This window comes from Pithys albifrons, chromosome 7 (genome assembly GCF_047495875.1).
Source record: "Pithys albifrons albifrons isolate INPA30051 chromosome 7, PitAlb_v1, whole genome shotgun sequence".
Classification (NCBI taxonomy): domain Eukaryota; kingdom Metazoa; phylum Chordata; class Aves; order Passeriformes; family Thamnophilidae; genus Pithys; species Pithys albifrons.
The window spans coordinates 47,579,042-47,595,832 of NC_092464.1; the positions used below are offsets into that span (position 1 = coordinate 47,579,042).

The 16,791-nt window shown below is 38.2% G+C and overlaps 1 protein-coding gene across 2 annotated transcripts in view; it reads left to right on the forward strand.

The window, feature by feature from the left end:
- SEPTIN7 (septin 7) overlaps positions 1–16,791 on the forward strand; it is a 65,928-nt gene that overhangs the window by 43,316 nt on the left and 5,821 nt on the right. For both annotated transcript variants that reach the window (XM_071561405.1, XM_071561406.1), the window contains exons 3-9: positions 1,394–1,494; positions 2,099–2,233; positions 5,253–5,370; positions 7,101–7,193; positions 8,412–8,508; positions 10,537–10,588; positions 11,514–11,639. In XM_071561405.1, the coding sequence (XP_071417506.1) occupies positions 1,394–1,494; positions 2,099–2,233; positions 5,253–5,370; positions 7,101–7,193; positions 8,412–8,508; positions 10,537–10,588; positions 11,514–11,639 (722 nt within the window). The remainder of the gene's footprint in view (positions 1–1,393; positions 1,495–2,098; positions 2,234–5,252; positions 5,371–7,100; positions 7,194–8,411; positions 8,509–10,536; positions 10,589–11,513; positions 11,640–16,791) is intronic.

The window sequence follows — 16,791 nt, forward strand, 5'->3', positions numbered from 1 at the left end:
TTTTAGTTTGATTTTTCTGCAAGGTGTCAGTTTATCTGGTGGATTTACATTGCATCACATAAGCAGCAATTGCAGAGTGTTTGCAACAATGTTCAGGTGCGGCTGTGAGTGTGTTTCACTTACATGACAATTCGGGATGTGCGAGAGCTTAAGCAGCATTGATACAATCTCTCTCAAATCTTGAACTGGTCAAAAGACCATCCAGATAGGATTTATTATTCAAGTTTCTGTGCTCTCTGAAAGTTCCTTAATGAATGTTCTTGCAGGTGTTCACCAAGTTAAAAAGAACTTCCTTTTCTCTCCCCAGTTCAGAGTTCAAGAGGTTTAAGAAATGTTAAGCAATGAGCAACAAGGTGGCATTGCTGTGCCAGCTCATGTGTGGCTCTGGATAAATGGCTCACAGTTGATTTCTTTAATCCATATCTAGAAAACAGTGTCACTGGTGATTTAATAAAATTGCTTTAGTATCAGAGAAAAACTGATGAATAAATGTGTGAGCAGTTGGAAAGAAGCTAAATGCTAACATGAGCTTGTCATTCCTTACTGCTGTGCATCACAGTGACTGATAGGACACTTTCTCAGGCAGATACACCTGGCACTGGCATTATCAATAATTACTGAGATAGGAGTAGGAGGGGGTAGCATCCATATGCTGATGAGTCTGCATTTTCTCTGTCATGATACGCTTAATCTGTTTGATGACTTGGTTATTGCAAGCTGACTGAGCTGTGCTGCAGATGGGTGGTCACCATTGGAGGCAAGAATTCCCACACCCAAATCTTGCATCATGCCTTGTGCTGATGCTGTTGCCTTCTGAGCCAGGTTTCCATCAGTGACCTGAGCTGACAGGAACCCGATCCATTATGGTCACGTGTGGTCTCGCTCAGCAGATTGCAGTGAGATTGTATTGCTTTCCAATATCAATCTGTTTGTAACAGGAAACCATCACTTGAAATGATTCCACTCCCAAGCATTATGCTAGCTGAAGAATAAATGTATTCTTAAAAACACATTACCCAGACTAGAAACGTTGTATCAAGGTGCTTGTGGGAGGATTAGTTTTGAAAAGTGTCGTTTTCTTTCAAGTGACCAAAGTTGGCAGTTTCATCAGGTTTTAATGCCTGGTTAAGGTTTTTCCTATTTAATCAGGAATTAAAATATTAAGATATCCTACATACTTAGAAGGTTCACTGATTTTATTTAAATAATGACTTTTTTTCTTTAAAAATATTAATTATTATAAAAATACTGGGATTTTATAAGCAGCCCCAGTATGCCTCTAAAGAGAAGTCAGCAACTCTGTCAGATCTTTTATTCATTGAATATTTTTCCCAATGTTTCAGATAGGTGACTAAATTGCTTACAATTTAACCTTACCTTATTCCTTTTACAGGTTGAGCAGTCAAAAGTTTTAATCAAAGAGGGTGGTGTTCAGTTACTACTTACAATAGTTGACACACCAGGATTTGGAGATGCTGTGGATAATAGTAATTGGTAAGACATTCTTTGCATGTTCTCCCACGATAACTCTGAATTGTGTTTTGTGTGTGATGCAATACCTTGTAGGGTATTTTTAAATACAGGTTTCAATATTCAGTTAAAATATTAACAATTTTAAACTTTTCAGTTAGCTGAAAACCTTTAACTAATTCCAAGTACCTTTAGAACTTGATGGAAATACAGCTCTTCCCTTTAAACTGAATGGTGCATTTGGCTCTTTATCCACACACTCAGTGTGCAGAACTGACTTCAATGTTGTCACAAGATGTGATCAGTGAAGCGTATTCCTTTGGCTACTGTTCTTAAGTATTCTGTTTAATTCTATTACAATGATGGTGATTGTGTTTGAAAGGTTTTTTTCGGTGAACTCACACTTTGCATTTTCAGAGCTATGTAACTCAATTTTGTGTTGAGGAGCTGGTCTCTTGATCTGCAGTGGTGAAGCATCCTAATTAAAAAAAACCTAAAAAACCAAACCAAAAATAAAGCAAGCCATGAGGAAATTGTGAACATCTATTTCTTGGCAAAGTCAGGGTTTTATTTTTTTTTACAAAAATAATGTGACTTACAGTTTTTTTTATTCATGTAACCTCTGCAGTTGGCAGCCGGTTATCGACTACATTGACAGTAAATTTGAGGATTACCTGAATGCAGAATCTCGAGTGAACCGACGTCAGATGCCAGATAATAGAGTGCAGTGTTGTTTATACTTCATTGCTCCTTCAGGACATGGGTTTGTATTAGTGTATTTTATGTTTTCTTTCTCTGTCTCTTACCTCAGATAAATATATAAACCTGTCAGTCTTAGTTATGTAAAGTTCCAAGTAGGATTTTCTTAATGGCCTGCAGATCATGCTTATTTTCAACTATGAGCTTGCTTTGGCTTGTCAAACATTAGCAAGCCAAACACCAGAAAACATGATTGCACATTAATTGCATAACAGGAAAAATAGAATTCTAACAATTAAGAATACACAGATTTTGACAAGTGCCAAGTCTGTTTGTGATCTGCATGTCTTTTGATTACATTAGGAGAAACTGGTTCACATTTCAAGCAACAGGATTTTTCCTTTCTGTTCTTCCTGCCTTCCTTTGACTTGAATGATAAATTGAAGATGAGAAGTTTCATGCATCCTTGTAAGCATGCTTTAATTCACCTGGTGTGTCATATTTTGTCCAGGGGCAATTCCAGTATAGGCATTCTGATTTTTTTCAATTATTGTGTGATCTTCCACCCCTGCCTACTTTTTTAACTTGATCAGACTTCTATCTAGTGGTAGAGAGGAAGAACTGCATTTTTAGGGTATAGTAGGTACAGATTGACTATCTGAAATTAGTTGCTTAGCACTTTATCACTGTATTGTAACTTACTAAATTGGTCAGAGGTTCTTAAGTTATACCTACAAAACCAGGAGAGGGTAAGTAGCCTATTTTGTTGTATAGTCAAAAGTAGTACAACTTGTTGAAAGGAGTGATGAACAAATTTTGAAGCATATTCTTCAAGCAGTAAAAAATGCTGACTATTACAGTGACCTTCTGTAGCTAGCATTGGAATGGGTCTAATAATTTTAAACTGGACAGGGACTTCCAAATTTGGAAAGAAAAGTTGGAGAAAGAAGTCTTTCTTATGCAGACTTGCCTTTACTAAATACTTTGTTTTTGTTCAACGTGCATGTTTGTAGTGTCAAGTGTTGCTCAACATGCACATTAGTTTTAAATGCAAACATGCATTTTGTGGCATGTTGTTTTGCTAGTGTGCAAAATCAAAATGTAATCAAAATCAAAATGTAATTTAAATAAAGGAATGATGGTCCATTCTTTGTGGTAGTCAGTCTTTTTTGAGCTAGTTTTCTGATTCTTCAAAAACTTCTCTTACCCCCACAACCCCCTTTATCCATTAGAACTTTACAAATCCGTGGGAGGTACAAATTGCTCTTAAGGAAAAAGAAAGGTAATATTCCAATAAACTTAAGTTTTGGTGACTGGATTTGTGAGGCTAAAAGCTGTAAAAATACATTTCTTGTACAGGTATTTCATGTTATTCTTGGGGGGAAAAAGGTGTGAAGTTGTGCTAGGTTTGCATAATTGTGCTGGGTTTGCATAATGTTTTCCAGTTACTGGAATAAATGCTTAGAATTGTTATCTAAGTAAGGAAATTAATAGAGAAAAGCAGTGCTGCTGTTAGTGTTCATTTCCTCTTAAGACACTGCCCTCTCTGAAAGGGCATGGCTCTCTTCCTACCTGGTTTTTGTGGTCATCAGTCTTTGCTGCTGTTTCCTGTGCAGGAGCAGCACAGGACAGCACGTAACCTGTCCAGTCGTGTCCTCTTCACTCTTAATTCATGATGGTATTTACACCAAATTAAAGCTCTTGTAGGTGAACTTACTTCTGCTTATCCTTATGACTTAATACATTTGTAAAAGTCCACTTGTGTAATTTAGAAATTAAAAAAGGCAGATTAGGTCCTTCCATTTAATGCATCCCACTGTTTTTAGCTGGTATCCACATAAACATGTGAACTGATGAGTTAGTTTGTGTGGGAGCAGGGGGAGAGAGGGGAGGGGTAGGAGGGGCCTTCCAGGTAAGTGCATGGGATGATAATGAATTGCACCATCTTTCTGCCATTCTGAGATCTGCATGTAAAGCCTTCTTGCTCAGTCTCCACTGAAACTCAAGTCTTTGAGGTGAGCACTTCTGTTTTGAAAGACTCTGCTTTGGCAGCTGCCCTTCAGCCTGGTGTTGCTGCCCTAGATAGTTTTTTCCATCTCTGAGTGTTCTGTGATTTTTGAAGCAAGTAGAAGGAAAGCATATGAAAGTGAATGGATAACTAAAAAAGCACTCATATTCTACACATGCATTAGGGTTGTTGAAAACTTGGGCAATTCAGTGGCAGGTAGAAAATGTTAGAATGAAGTTAAGTATGTGTTCTTTAACATTTTCTTCATTCATTTATATGTGGCTTGGAGAAGCAGCTAAATGTGGGTACCAAATGAATCTGGTTTCAGTGTTCCTAATACTAATTTCTTTTACATGAGAAATAATCTTGTTAAATCCCTTAAGTGAATCCTTTAAGCCTGACTAAACTTGCTATAATTCTGAAGTATTAATGCATCAAAATCTCTCTGGCTTTACTTCAGCAAGCAGGAAATATTGACCACTTTAATCCACATTGGTGGTGAATATACCATCACCCACCCACCCAACACCCATATGGTGGTTGTTTTGGTTTTTATGTCAGTCATTCACTTTCATAATTGTATTTATGTTTTACATAGCAATTTAGAGATGAGATATTTCTACTTCATTTGTGCATAGGCCACAGCAATCTAAGGTCTTAAAGACAAAAATCTCCCAGGCTGCTCTCAAGAGGAAGCATCCTAATCAACATGACTCTCAGAGCATAATTCACAGCTATAAACTCCTATCAGTCAGGCTTTAAATGGGATTATCTTCTGGTAATGACATGGACTTTGCTACTTTCATAGGAGAGTCCTGATCACTTGCTTAAATGAGCACAACTTCAGCTAACACAAGTCTCAGGACTGCTGGTAATATTAACACATGACTTATCCCTCTGGTATGATACAATTGAGGGGATTTCCTATAGTAGTTGCAGGTAGCCTTTTGACTTCCAGTCAGTCCTCTGTCACTCATAAATCAGTGTCTTAAGAGTAGCTGTCAGGACAAATCTCATCATTTGTACATTCCTGTTTAATTAATTTAAATTGCAATGCTCTAATGCTGTCTTTCAGACTTAAGCCTTTGGATATAGAGTTTATGAAGCGCCTGCATGAAAAAGTGAATATCATTCCACTTATTGCCAAAGCAGACACACTTACACCTGAGGAATGCCAACAGTTTAAAAAACAGGTGAGTTGAAAAATTAGTATTTACAACATAGGATAATTTATTAAGTTGATCCCTGTGGAAATGGTGAGATGTAACCTACGTGAAAAGGTTAAACCCTGAAGCCAAGACTTGAGACAGCAAAGTGAAGTGATTTATATCTCTAGATTTAATTATAATTCTTGGTGAAATAATCTTACTTTTGTCCTCAGGGGAAGAGGTTTCCAGAGTAGTATGTTTTTTGGCAAGTGAAATAATTCACTGATGAGATAAAAATCAGTAAGGGAGGAAAGAAACTTTCAAGATTTAGGTGCCTGACAGAGGTTGGGTGTTTAAAAAAAAAAAAAGGTACTTAACACAGTATCACAGTATTACTGATTGTGTTGTGGTGTTCACTTCCATGTTGATGCACTGAATTTATTAAAGATACCTCCAGTATTAGATGAGAATCTGTGTACCTGTGCAGTCTTGGGCTGTGGTAATGCATTTTAAAGATGGTGAGATAATTTTAACATTGATACAAGTGATACAGTGTCTCTGTAGTATATGTTTGGCATTAGTGTCTATGAGTGGGTTACCTTTTTTTCAGCTACATGGTCAGAGTAGAAGTAGATTTAAGCTTTGTAGTATTGTAAGAAGAGGATAAGGAGGACCCAGAATAGGACAAGGCAAGACATGGAGTTTGTTTTACTGAACTGTGTCCTAGTTTAGAAGAGCACAGGTTCTGAAAAGAAGATGGCATTAAGAGGTGGTGTGTTCAAAATGCTTGATTTAAGACTAAAAATTGGAGAGCAAATTGAAAGGAAAAAATTGCAGAACACGTAATATTTCTAAATGTGTAACCAGCTTTATCAATGAGTTTATGTTAATTAGGGGAGACTTTTCCAAATCAAACTTTGAAAATAAGTCCTTGCATGAATTGCAAACTTAGGTTCTTGTAAGACTGCAAACCCATGAACCAGAAATATTCCCCAGGGCTCTGCAGTGCAGCTGTCAACTAAATGGTCTAATATTTTTCCATTATAAAATTCTGGAAAACTAATCATCTTGTTTTTAAAAATACCCTTCAGACAAATGAAGCACCAAAACAGTACAGTCTCTTTTTTTCATGATATTGTCAGTTAATCTTAAATTTTTGTTAGTGCTTGCAGATGTTTTTCAACACAACTAACTGCTTGAGTCAGTCCATCAGTCACAAGCTCTATTAAAACAGGCAGGTGATCCTGCTTTAAGCAACTGATGCTCAGGTGTGCTAGAAACAGAAAAGAATAGGAGTGACAGCAGTAGCTATTGTGGGAGCTCAAAGGGATGGAGTGTGCCTGCAGTTATCTATTCAAATGCTTTGTATTTTTAAGGGACTCAGTTGCAAGACTAGTCTGAGAACTTAACTTGGGTAGTATTAGTTTTTGCACATGCAGGTAGAATTCCCATTAGAGTAAATCTCTTGTTTGTCCCATTGTTAGAAAACTGGTGTTAATTTTTAGTGTCCTGTATTGGTGTGTAATAGTCTGTTAGTAGTTAGGCACTGGCTCTGATCCTGTGTTCTCCTGGCTAAGGAGAGATAGGCATACTAATAATCCCTTGAGGTCACCTGGTGGTGTTAAACATGTGCAAGTTTTGTGATGTGAGTCAGTCACCTTAATGTGTAAGGATCTTGCGTATCAGACACAAGGAGGGAGAATCAGATTGCAGCAAGAAATACCGAGCTATTACAAAGTATGAATTTCTCAAACAAATAACATTTTTCTTTCTAGATAATGAAAGAAATCCAAGAACACAAAATTAAAATATATGAATTTCCAGAAACAGATGATGAAGAAGAAAATAAGATCGTTAAAAAGATAAAGGTAAATTAATTTTCTTTTGAAAAAGTGCTCCTGGAGGGTAAAGGGGGGGTTGAGTGAAAAGTATTCTGTCATTAATGAAGAGCTCACCAATATGTGTAGGAGGTAGAAATCAGATGCAAATCTGTCCTAAGAGTCACCATTCCTCAACAGAGGCAATGAATGACACTATTGAGTTGTCTAAGTTCTTTAATGGCTAAAATTCAGTGTGAGAGCACTAGATCACATGCTCATTTAATCAACTCTTAAAGATCACTTTTTTCATTTTGTGCCAATTTGACTTTTGTCACCAACTCATTTTTTTTTGGTTCTGAGCTTTGAAGGAGGCCAGGGCTGTTTTTCAGACAAAGGTGTGCAGTGGAACAGAGTGTGTGCTTTACAGCTAATAGCTGTCTGGCTGATTGACATACTGAAACCTTAATGGAGATGAATGACTAAAGAAAATCAAAAGCCCTGTCAGGCTGTTGAAAGGCTTTTTCTTAGTTTACCCATGTTTTTGGTTTGTTCTTTTATGTCTGAGTCCATGTTGTATATGTTTCTTGAGCCTTGCTTCTGTTTGTTCAGTAGCTGTAACAGCCTGTAAGAGCTATTAAATTGTTTTGTTACTGTGGGAGTCACCTAGGATAGATAAACACAAGTAGCACAAACAGAAGTTGTTCTGGGACTATGCCTAGTGGAGAAGAGCAGAATAAAAGCAAAGACAAAATTCTAAAATACTTAGCTTTGTACTCTGTTCCTTTCAGCCACTTGAACTGCTCTAGCCTGCTTTGTTGCTTGCTACACTGGAGGCATTCTTGGTTCAGCTGAAAACAAGAACTTGAAGTAGTTCTTTGCCAAACCTTTGAAAACTGGGTATAAGATCCAGTCAAAGTAACAGTCCTTGTAGCCAATGGGAATATGACTTGGTAAATAATTAACTGTATGATTAAGTAAATAGGAAATGGTTTGTCTGTTGCTTAGCTTACTAAGTAACAGTAATGTCTATTTCTTAATTAGATTTACAGAATGCAACCATATAAGGAATTTCGAAGGGTGTGTGTGTATAAATAAGTCATTAAACTAGGCAGAGGTCAGTAAACATCACTATTCTTGCACTTCAGATTAGCTACACAGCAGTGATACAGCACTGAACTAGCTTGTATGGAGTTTATACATGGGCATGCTTGCAGTATCTTTTGGCAGTAGAAATTCTGATTTTTAAAGTTGCCCTTTATCTTGTAGGACCGTTTACCTCTTGCTGTGGTAGGTAGTAATACGATCATTGAAGTCAATGGCAAGAGAGTTAGAGGAAGGCAGTACCCGTGGGGTGTTGCAGAAGGTAAGGCTTTCTCATGATATTTTAAATCCATTTAAAACTTACTAGCCATTAGTCTATATTTGAAGTGTTTGAAATGCTTAATTTCAATGCTATTTTGTCCAGAAATTAAGTGAATATCCATTTTGTTATTCTGATAATACTGGAACAAGGTAAAGGTTTCAGCAATGTGTACCTTGGCAAGCAGATACCTGTTGAAGCCTCAATGAGTTGTAAAACCTGTAGTAACTTATTGCAGGTAATGACATGACATATCACAACTGTTTTGTAGCTTTCTTACCTCAATTTTCCTCACATAAAATCTACATATTTCTTAGATTCTTCTTTCTAGAGTTTATACATTATGAATATGAATTTGACCAGCTCATTTATCATAAATTCAGTTTAAAGTTTCTGGAAGAATTTGGTGTTTTTCCAAAACACCTCAATGTTAATTGATGTAGAATGTTCCTGGTAGTGAATAGAATACTTTTTTTAAAATTTATTTAAATCTTAAGTTGTGTAGAGACTTGAAGATAACTGCATGTTCTTCTGACAACCATTTCTTGTGCTGTAATGCCATTCATGTATTTCAAGTGGCACATGGCATGACTTACACCATACTCGGCAGTGAAACAATCGCTATTAAATTTTCTCCATGATCATTGGATTTTTCCTTGTGGTGTGCATGTATTAAATAAAGACAACTTTTTTTTTCCTCATTATTTCTGCCTTCCAAGGGCAATGAACTGTAAATTGGATGCAGTGTAAAAGAGACCAAAAAGCCCCCAACCCACAAGCAGAGTACGGACCAATACTTTAAAGAGGAATGCTGTAACACTTTGAAGTGCATGTCTGGCAGGAAATGAGGTTTGGCAGAAAGTAAAAACCAGCTGCACCAGAGAGGATCCAGCTTTATTTAAGGCTCTTGCGTTGGCATTTGGAGATGTACAAAATGGTCCTGGTTTTTTTCTCTATTTTAAAACAAATATCTTAAAGGCTTCATGTTTGTGATTGTACAACTTTGGGAAGGGAAGACCTGGCCTAACTAAAAGGAACCTCTTCAAGTGGCTTTCAGTCTGTCAGCCAAGGACAGGATACTCAGAAATTACGCTTTTTTGGGAATATGACTTCACTTACTATCTCAGTGGAACTTACCAGTGTGTGAAACCACGGAATGAAATGATGCAGCAGTGCACATACAAGATGAACACACGAAAATAGCATGTTCTGTGCTTTTCTCTGGGATTCACTGAACTTGTGCAGGCTATTTTAATTCCTTCTTCCTGGTTTTTTCCCTCCTGCCCATGAAAATGTGTGCCTTTTTCAGGGGCACATTGGAACCTGCCTTGTGCCTTTCCTTTGTGTGCACCAAGAGCTTTCTGTGTTGTGTTCTCTGTCTGCATACCAGACTTCTGGGGTGTACATTTTGCTCCAGCATCATTTTATTATCTATCGGAATCAGCCTCTTCTGTGTTAATGGGATGATAGGCATAGTGGGATAGGTGGCATCTAATGACAGCTGCCCATTCTCTCTTGATCTGTAGGTAGGCGCATTGAATTAAATACACAACCTTCCTTTCCTTAGTTAATATGGAACTAAATCCACATTAAAATTGAAATGAAGACTCCAGAACATGCTTAGTGGGGAAGAGGGCAATAGACTGGGTTAAGTCTGTCTTTTAAAGTATTTTGGATATAGCTGATCTAGATTGGGGTCTACACTTGGTGTCTGATCCTTACACAGCTGTGCTGGCAAGGCCTCCAAAGGATCAAAAACTTGGTTCTGCTGACAAGACTGGTCGCTTACTCTGCTGTACTGACTTCAGAGTACAGTTGGCCAGTGTGGTTTAGGGGAGCATAGGAACTCTGCTAGTAGGATACTTTAAAAATAACTGTTAGTGCTCTCCTTCTGCTAACACACATGTTGTTTGAGTAGAGAAAGGCTGGAAGTAATCTGGTGTTGGAATGAATGCAGATGGATGATATCTTACCTCTTCAAGGCACATAGTTTGGTTGGCATCTCAACAACAGTTTACTTTTTTTTTGCAGTTGAAAATGGTGAACACTGTGACTTCACAATTCTGAGGAACATGTTGATAAGGTGAGTAACTTACAGGTAACATTAACATTGTCTGCTATGTCTGAGACATTGGGAAGTCATATATTGAAGAAAAAATGATTTGTGATTGTGAGTTCATGTTAATGCCCATATTTTTAATTTTAAACAGTATCTTACAGTATGATACCTTGTTTAACCACATATTTGCAAGCAGTGGTGTTGGTAAGGATTTTTTTTCCTTGTTCTTGAAAATTGTGATAAACCATAGGAACCTGAGTTGTCTGTTAGTGCTGATATGTACTTAGTTGTAGTGATGTGCACTTAGTTGTGGGTGTTTTCTAAAATATTTGCAGTGCTGCAGTTGTCTGGAGCAAGACTTGCCTGTGCTTCATTGTATCAGATGCCAAGTGCTAAACTCACACCAGTGCACTTGGTGGCATTGGCTGTAACAACTGTTAGTGTTTCACTATTAAGCTTTGCTTGTCTCCAGGCTGACAATGGAAAGTCATGAAAGGAAGCTACTGCTTGATCTTTGTCTAGAACTTTACATTTAGCTTTTATGAACTTAAAAGTAGCAACTAGGAAGGAAGTTTTGGCTTGTTGTTTCTTTCTTGACATGCTTTTTCTCCTCTCCTACAGTAGTAATACAAGGTTTTCTCATCTGTTTACCAAATATTTGTGAGTTTATCCAAAGGACTTATATTTTTCCAAAGTCTGGTCCTGTAAGCTAGTGTTCGGAATATTGAAAGCTTGAGATAGTTTGGTGTAAAATAATCCAGTATTTCTGTGGCTTTACTGTCTTCACATGCTCTAATTTGAATGTTGGAATGACAACATTGTGGGGCAGGGGACATCAGTGGAGGAATGTCATTTAATTAAGTCAATCTGCAAAAAGAACAGACTGGTTTTTTTCAGATATTTTGTACTAATTTTGTGCACTACGCTGATAAATTGTCCCTGTTGACAGAACTCATATGCAGGACCTGAAGGATGTCACTAACAATGTACATTACGAGAACTACAGAAGCAGAAAACTGGCAGCTGTTACATACAACGGTGTCGACAACAACAAAAATAAAGGGCAGCTAACAAAGTAAGTTCCTGTTAAGATTGTATTGCACTTTAATCTTCTTACTGTGTGTTTTTGGTTGCTTGGTTTTGTGAATGTGTGGTGGGTTTTTGGTTTTGGGGAGAGGCAGTGGTGGTTTTGTTTGTAAATAGCCTCAAGTCATTTGCCTCTTTGCTGTATCTGAGCACCAGATGCCTCTTGTTTGCTTACAGTTTGGGTTTTTATTTTCTATTTCACGAAGGTTTACACTGGCTTAACTGAGCATGTTAAATAACTGGCTTTTGGATAGATTCAGTTCTGAAGAGAATCCTTACATTTACTCTTCCAGTTTTATTTCACTGGTATTTCCTGCAAAGTTTTAGTGCATTAGTGTTTCTAGTTTGATTTATATGCTACTTCGGGGATTACAGGTTCTTTGGGATGAGTGATCAATTCTTTGTGTCAGGGATGTCTTTGAGAAGGATGGGTTAATATTTGTTTGGAAACTTTGAAAGTCAAGACCTGCTACTGTCATTTTGAAATGGTGCTCTGGCTGCTTAGGTGGCTGCTTGTCATGTCAGGGAAATTATTGCAACATCATTATCTGTTGTGAGAAGAGAGTTACAATGTAGCATTTTGGGGCTTTTGTTGCTGGGTCTTTTAACTCTTAAGTGTAACTTTAATTATCTCTGACAGCAAGTTATTTGCTTACAATGAAGTTATTGGAAGATTTAAAAGTAGGCTTTGCTGTATTCTGAATTCTGTACTGCTATTTGAGAACAGCAACATTCTTAAGTACTTTTCCTGCTCTCCATGTACCAATTGCATCAACAGTAATTAGTCATTAAATAATTAATAATCAGTGATACTCTTTTGTACTGTATTTAAATACAAATTTCAAAATACAGGGTACTATTCTTTACAGCTAATGGCATGCAAAATTATAACTGTTCTTCCTGAATAAGATAACTTAGATGGAAATTAAATGGAAATACCTGCTATTTCCATCCATATGACAGCTGCAAGGCCTTTTTTTACTGAAGAAGTGTCTCTTCTACACTACCTTAATGCCTTGAATGTGGCTGTGAGAGAATGATTTAAGTGGACATGATTTAGTTGCATCTAATGTGAGCCTACATGAGACTTCCCTTCTCAGCTACTGACAAAAAATGTAATAGTTTATGTCAGTTATGTCAACTCTTCACAAGTGTACTTGAATTTAGGTAAAGTTTGTAGTGAGGTCAAGTCTTTAAAGACTACTTTTCAAATATGTGTATCCATAACACTGTGGTTACTACCTATCACTGTCATATTTCTTATCCCTGACTGGTATCTTGGGGATTCTGAGTGTATGTAGCAAGTGTGTCAGGTGATAATGTAGTAACAGTAGTGCAGAACAGAAAATTCTGTATTTCCTCCAGCTTGACTTCCAGCTTGCTATTACTATGCTTTTTACTATACTATTATTTGCTATTACTGTACTGGAAAGAAACTTTTCTTTCCTCCGTTGTCATTTGGGATATCAAAGGAAGTTGTTCAGAGGCGGGGGGGGGGTGTGGGTGTGTGGGTGTTGTTTAATACTGGGGGATTTTTATATACTTTTCAAAATCTTAGTATACTGTTTTCCTTAGATTTTGAAAAATCTGCCTTTTGGTGACACCACCTTCACCATTTTTTGTTTTGTGCCTACTTGCATTTGTGTTAGTCTGCATCTACAAATTGCTCTGTTACCTCATCCAAGTAGAGACTGGTTATTCTGCGTACTTAAAAATAACAACACAGCGATTTTTTTAAAATTCTTTTTTTATTCCTATACTGCAGACATAGGAAGATGTTAGTTTATACAAAAATGCATCTAACTTTAGGTTTCAAAATCCTTTTTGTGGTTGTCATCCACCCCCCTGTCCCAGTCAGTGGCTGATAGTGTAGCTTCCTTTTGAGCCAGAATTTACAGTAAGAGGATCTAGAATTGCTCTGCTTTCTGAAACATGCTTACCTCGCACCTCCTGCCACCTCAGATTTTTGTGCTGTCCCACCTGAGTATTTCCAGGTGAATGTGCCTTCTGGAAGTTTCTGTTAGAAATCTGTTGCTCGGAACATTGTGGTGCTGCAGCTCAGAGATGTATGAATACAGCTTGTGCTCTTTTGCTGTCAGTTGTTGGTTTGGGATTTTATCATCACAGTTGGTTTGATTCAGCCATTTGAAAGATGGCAAAATCTATTGCAAACTTGAAAAGAATACTTTGAACCTTTTCTAAGATTTTATTCCCCAAAACATAGGGTGACTTAATTAAGTAAATACATAAAATTCTTGAATTCATGTGCTGGTTATGAATCAGCTGACATTATTCTTGTGTTGTTACATTATCCATATGTTGAGATACAGATTAGTTTTAAAGCTTTAACGTACTTTTTTTTTGCTTCAGTGTTTTTTTTGTAGTTTTTAATCTAGAACAGTCAAAGCAGAACAGAATCATAGAATCAATTGGGTTGGAAAAGACCTCCGAGATCATCAAGTCCAACCCTTGGTCCAACTCCAGTCCCTTTACCAGATCATGGCACTCAGTGCCATGGCCAATCTCACTTTAAAAACCTCCAGGGACGGTGAATCCATCCCCTCTCTGGGCAGCCCATTCCAATGCCTGATTACTCTCTCTGGAAAGAATTTTTTTCGGATGTCCAACTTAAATTTCCCTGGCAGAGCTTGAGCCCATGCCCCTTTGTCCTATTGCTGAGTGCCTGGGAGAAGAGACCAGCCCCCACCTGGCTAAGAACTTCCGTTCAGGTAGTTGTAGACAGTGCTGAGGTCACCTCTGAGCCTCCTCTTTTCCAAGCTAAACGCCCCCTGCTCCCTCAGCCTCTCCCCACAGGACTTGTACTCCATTGAAGGAATTTTCCTAATGACCATGTGCCTCCTGGAAACTGAGGGAAATGGATATATTTTAACAGTTTATCTGTGCCTCCCCTCGGGAATTTAATGCTCGCTTGCTTGCCTTTTGAAAGAAGTGTCCGTGTCTCAAAATGGGGAAATATTTGTCTTGCCCTCTGGAAATCTGACTCTGTTGTGGGAGACAGATCCTGTATGACTGTGAGAATGGAGACGTGCTCTGATGCTGTCTGGTGCTATTACAAGCATATCTGTAAACACAGATACAACTTCTGGCTCTGGAAGCTCCTGAGCTGTTGTTTTTTGCAAACTGGGAGGCTGGACATGAGAGGAGATGGACATGCAGTAGTGCTTGTACTTTTCCAAAAGTATCTCCTGCTGGCAGCTGTTCTGGATTGACCTTTTGTACCTTTAAAACAGCTGTATTTTTATGATCCGAATAGGTTCTTAATTTTTTTCATGCAGCTGTTAACGTATTTCTTTGAACAAAAATGCAGACGTGAAAACAAGTAGGAATATGTGCTACAAGTTTTAATAATACTGTGCAGATAAATTGAAATGGTTTTTCTCTGTCCAGTTAATAGTTTTATCTCTGATTTAGTGACACTCTGCTGCTTTGTAAGGAACTTGTTAACCTAAGAGCAGTCCAGGGCATGTATTTTCCATGGTTATGTAGGAGGTTTTGTATATTAGGTTTAGTCTGAGTTTTCAAATTTTCAACATCATCTCAATCATTAAAAAAGTAAAATAAAATGTCTAGGGTAGTCTTCACATATGTGGATAACTTCTCTTTAAATTTGATTGTAACTGTAATTTCACACATAGACTATGTGACATGAGAAAACTGGCATTTTTGCTGAAATTTAAAAGTTGTCTTTTGAGAAATCCTTTTGGTTTGCTGTATGAAACTGCTCTCTTCAATGGTTTTAAAAGTCAAATTTTTATTGAAAATCGTGTTCTATGTCATAAAGATGTACCTTATCCACCTACTCATCTGTTCAGTACAGGGTAACAAAATACACAGTGCTCAGGTCCTTCTGACTACTAAGCCCAGACTACTTCTGGGTCCTTTTCATAGAATCATAGAATGGATTGGGTTGGAAAAGACCTCCGAGATCATCAAGTCCAACCCTTGGTCCTACTCCAGTCCCTTTACCCGATCATGGCACTCAGTGCTACGGACAATCTCACCTTTAAAACCTCCAGGGATGGGGAATCCACCCCCTCTCTGGGCAGCCCATTCCAATGCCTGAGCACTCTCTCTGGAAAGAATTTTTTTTCTGATCTCCAACTTCAATTTCCCCTGGCAGAGCTTAAGCCCGTGCCCCCTTGTCCTATTGCTGAGTGCCTGGGAGAAGAGACCAGCTCCCACCTGGCCAGAACTTCCCTTCAGGTAGTTGTAGACAGTGATGAGGTCACCTCTGAGCCTCCTCTTCTCCAGGCCAAACATCCCCAGCTCCCTCAGCCTCTCCCTATAGGGCTTGTGCTCCAGTCCCTTCACCAGCCTTGTTGCTCTTCTCTGGACCTGCTCCAGCACCTCAAGATCTTTCCTGAACTGAGGGGCCCAGAACTGAACACAACACTCAAGGTGTGGCCTCACCAACACAGAGTACAGGGGAAGGGTCACTGCCCTGGTCCTGCTGGCCACGCTATTTTTGATACTTTTGCCTGTGTTTTTGGTGTATTTCATGAAATGACTCCAATGTTAGTAAGCTCATCTGACAGGGTGGTGAGACTGAGCCCTTTTTTCCCCTGCCGTGGCATCAGCGATGTGCTGAGCGAGGCTTGCTGGGTGCAGCATCCTCGCCCTGGGGAAGGGACTCCGAGCTGAGACCTCTGCTGGCCGTGGGAGCCAAAGGCTCTTCCTGCCGCGCCACAACATTCCCGAGGGTTTAATACACTGTCCTCTGCCAGCTGACAAATTCCAAATGAAGAGAGAAGCCTCCAGATGGCATTGGTTTCCAAAAACTTGTGTGAAGCAAGTGGTTCTTCATGTCACTAAAAGATTTAAATCACTTTAAAATATTAACACTTTAAAAGTGTAGGTATTCCAGGAGGGCTATTCCTGAAAGCATCTGCACATCAAACCTGTGTTAATATTGACATGGTGTAGTGGTTAACTAACTGAATTTGAAATAAATATAGCAAGCTTTAACTAACAATCTTTCCTTTTAATATGAAAAAATTGCTTTTTGGGGGAGCACATAATTAGCTTTAGGAATCTATTATTAATGAATTTACTTTTTTAATTATTGCTTTTTGGTTTTGTGGTTTTATTTAAGCATGCTAAGCTAAGCCTCTGTATTTTTT